This window comes from Papaver somniferum, chromosome 1 (genome assembly GCF_003573695.1).
Source record: "Papaver somniferum cultivar HN1 chromosome 1, ASM357369v1, whole genome shotgun sequence".
NCBI classification, from domain to species: Eukaryota; Viridiplantae; Streptophyta; class Magnoliopsida; order Ranunculales; family Papaveraceae; genus Papaver; species Papaver somniferum.
The window spans coordinates 237855921-237859499 of record NC_039358.1 but is presented as its reverse complement, the minus strand read 5'-3'; the positions used below and the strand labels follow the sequence as shown (position 1 = coordinate 237859499).

The 3579-nt window shown below is 37.8% G+C and overlaps 1 protein-coding gene across 1 annotated transcript; it reads left to right on the top strand.

The window, feature by feature from the left end:
• The first annotated feature begins 1058 nt into the window (after positions 1-1058).
• LOC113320476 (cytochrome P450 71B36-like) lies at positions 1059-2930 on the top strand. The gene is made up of 2 exons (XM_026568385.1): positions 1059-1958; positions 2053-2930. The coding sequence occupies exons 1-2, from the start codon at positions 1059-1061 to the stop codon at positions 2689-2691; spliced, it is 1539 nt and encodes a 512-aa protein (XP_026424170.1). The 3' UTR covers positions 2692-2930.
• The last annotated feature ends 649 nt before the right edge of the window (positions 2931-3579 follow it).

Genomic DNA, 3579 nt, shown 5'->3' with positions numbered 1-3579 from the left:
CGTGTTCTTCATTTTCAAGAAGTTCGGTTAGTAAAACCCTATTTTTGGAAAATCGGCCTAACCGAACATGGCTCTGTAACTCCTACTAAAACCCTATTTTGATGATTTCTATTCGATTGAAGCAATCAAAATCAAATTAAAGTGAAGGGTTTGTTGGAAAATACCTCCGGAGTGGTCCCATGGCAGAATCAGGCTGCGACTGGCGTCTTTTATACTCGATAAAATTATCATGTAACAGAACTTAATTGTGATTGAATTGATGTTGTTACATTTCTTAAATAGGCGGTGGTGGTGGTGGTGGGAGGATGTGGTGGTGGTAATCGGTGGTTGGTGGTGATGATAATCGGAGGTGGTGGTGGTGGTAATCGACGGTGGTGGGCGGTGGTGGTGGTAATCGGTGGTTGGTGGTGGTGATAATCGGAGGTGGTGGTGGTGATAATCAGCGGTGGTGGTGAGAGGAGGTGGTGGTTATATATATAGGTAATTATTAGGTTGACTTTAAATTAAATTAGGTTAAGGACAGGTTAGTCATTTCAACGTTTTAGGACACCCTTATCACTATAAGGAAGGTGACCTAATAAAATCATGGTCCCAAAAAAACCATGGTCACAAAAAAATCGTTCTAAAATAATTTGAAAAGATTAACTTTCAAGCCGGTCTTAGAGAATTGGGTTAATGTCTAGTTCAATCCTCTGTGATCTGTCTATTATTTGGCCATTTTTCTGTTGTTTTCTCTTTGGCTTGACCTGATAGTCTTCTATCAAGTCTTTTTTTTTTATTATTTCCTTTGTATCTCTTCCGCTTGGACGGTTCCGGCCTTTTGGTTGATTGTTTCGGTCAACCTAGAATCACTATTTCTTATATGCAAGTTTAGAAGAAAGTGAAATATATGGATAATCTCGAATAACCATGACTTTCATATGGGAAAAGATGCTCTAAGTAGATTGTCTATGGGACTTGATCCATAAGTCCCTAAATCCATCGCCTTTAAAAGAGAAGTTAACACAACCTGGAGATAGTAACAAAATCTAATTATCTCTGCTTGATCATTTAGAAACATGGAGCTTTTTCCTTATTGTTTCGTCCTGCTACTTCCTCTTATCTTCCTTCCTCTTATTATCCTTCCTATATACTTCCTCCTCAAATTCAATAATCACAAGAAACATAACATTCCTCCTGGTCCTCCCAAGCTTCCAATCATTGGTAACTTACATCAACTAGCCAAACCTCCTCATCGCATTCTACACAGACTCTCCCAAAAATACGGTCCGGTGATGCTTTTACAATTAGGCAGTATACCCACACTCATAATCACATCGGCCGAGGCTGCGGAACAAGTTTTAAAAACACATGATCGTGATTTTTGTAGTAGACCTCCCTTGGCCGGTCCGAAACGTCTTACTTATGATTTCTTAGATATTGCTTTTGGCCCTTATAGTGAGTATTGGAGAGAGATGCGAAAAATATGTGTTCTTGAACTTTTTAGTACCAAAAGAGTGCAATCTTTTGCAGTAATCAGAGAGGAAGAAGTTTCAGCCATGATGGATTCTATCTCTTCTAATTCCACTGATCCTATTGATGTTTATAAAATGTTGGTAAGTTTAACAGACAAGATTCTATCAAGGGTTGCTTTTGGAAAGTCAAGCAGAGATCATTTTAGTGAAGGGAGACTTCACCAAATCCTTAACGAAGTCTTGGCGGTGACCGATGGTTTCTCAGCGTCCGACTATTTTCCTAGTGTAGGTTGGATTCTTGATAGGATCACTGGAGTCCATGGGAGAATTGAGAAATGCTTTCATGCTTTCGATGAATTCTTTCAACAAATCATAGACTTGCATCTCAACCCGGAGGGACATAAATTGGAGCACGAGGATCTCATAGGTGTTTTGCTGAAAATCAAGGAGGACGGAACTAGTGCTGTTCGTCTAACTAATGACCATATCAAAGCAATTCTTGCGGTACGTATTTTCTTCTAATTCAATCTATTGATGTTACTGACCCACAATGACCTTTTATTACGCGAGCTTTCTAATACAAGAAAACCATATTCAGGATATATTTGTTGGTGGAGTAGACTCCTCTGCAGTAACCATGAATTGGGCAATGACGGAACTAATGAAGAATCCAGGAGAAATGAAAAAAGTACAGGACGAGATTAGAAGTCATGATTTAAGAATGAAAGGAAAGATAGAAGAATCAGACCTTCATCAATTTTTGTACCTGAAAATGGTGGTTAAAGAGTCACTACGACTACACCCACCAGCTGCACTGTTGCTTCCAAGAGAAAATACAAAGCATCATGTTATTGACGGATATGATGTTTACCCAAAAACAAGGATCCTAATAAATGCATGGGCGATCATGAGGGATCCAAAGTATTGGGACAAGCCAGACGAATTCATCCCTGAGAGGTTTGAAAATCGCCTCATTGATTACAGTGGAGGACAAAACTTTGATTTTTTACCTTTCGGCCGAGGTCGTAGAATTTGCCCCGGAATGAATATGGCACTCATATCGATAGAGCTTATCCTAGCCAATCTACTATACAGCTTTAATTGGGAATTGCCGGAAGGAATGAAGAAGGAGGACATAAACACTGAGGAATCATCTGGGCTTAGTGCTCATAAGAAGTTTCCGCTTGAGCTTGTACCCATCAAGTACATATATGATGGTAAATTAATCTCGTTATAAGAAACAATAAAACTGTTGTCTTATAACGTGTTATCTGAATCCATTTAGGATTTAGCACATTCAGGACTTAGTTAAATTATTTTCACGATCATTAATGTATTACAATGAGTCATTTAGGATTTAGCACATTTGTAAGCAATTGTACAAGAAAGAAAAACAACACATACAAAAGCATAAAAGGACCAAGACAAAATAAATTCCCGAAACAAAAATGTTAAGTTATAGTTATCCTGGCTAAATTGGGACCTATATGATTTAATTGGGGCCTATAACTAGATGACAAAAAAGGTCACTAGAAATCACTTCACACCATCCCTTATCAAAATAATTACGAAACTACCTATTTTACCCCTGATTAATATGCACTAATTAATCATATTAGGATTTAATTTTGTTTTGGATGTGGATTAACTAATGTTAGAGAGTTCATCAAAACATCAACATTTTGATTTTTTTTCGTAAAAGTTACACATAATTGGTTTATGTTCATCCACTTGTAAACTGATTCTGGATTGGTGTTTAGAATTACTAGAGGTCATCCAGAATCGATTTACCTTGACATGATTTATAATCCGATTATGAAAATCGGTTTTTTCTTATGACACATATAAACCGATTGTTTCTTTTCATTACCAAATTTTCATTCATCGCATTATTATTGTAGGATGCATTTAGCACATGCATCAAGCCTTTAAACTCCTAAGCGACCCTAGTGGACGAGTTATAGTCTCGTGAGGGTTTACATAGAGATCTACGCACAAAACCTACACTAAAACTTCTAAAGCCATCAATCTTCCTCCGAAGAAGACGATACATCATCCAAGTAGTGCGGGTTATCCACCAGAATTCCATCTGCCAAGAAGTGATAGCTTGCATCGAACGCGAATG

Coding starts and splice junctions, on each gene's coding strand:
- LOC113320476 (XM_026568385.1), top strand. CDS start 1,059: ATGGAGCTTTTTCCTTATTGTTTCGTCCTGCTACTTCCTCTTATCTTC. Junction 1,959..2,052: donor ATATCAAAGCAATTCTTGCG/GTACGTATTTTC, acceptor AACCATATTCAG/GATATATTTGTTGGTGGAGT.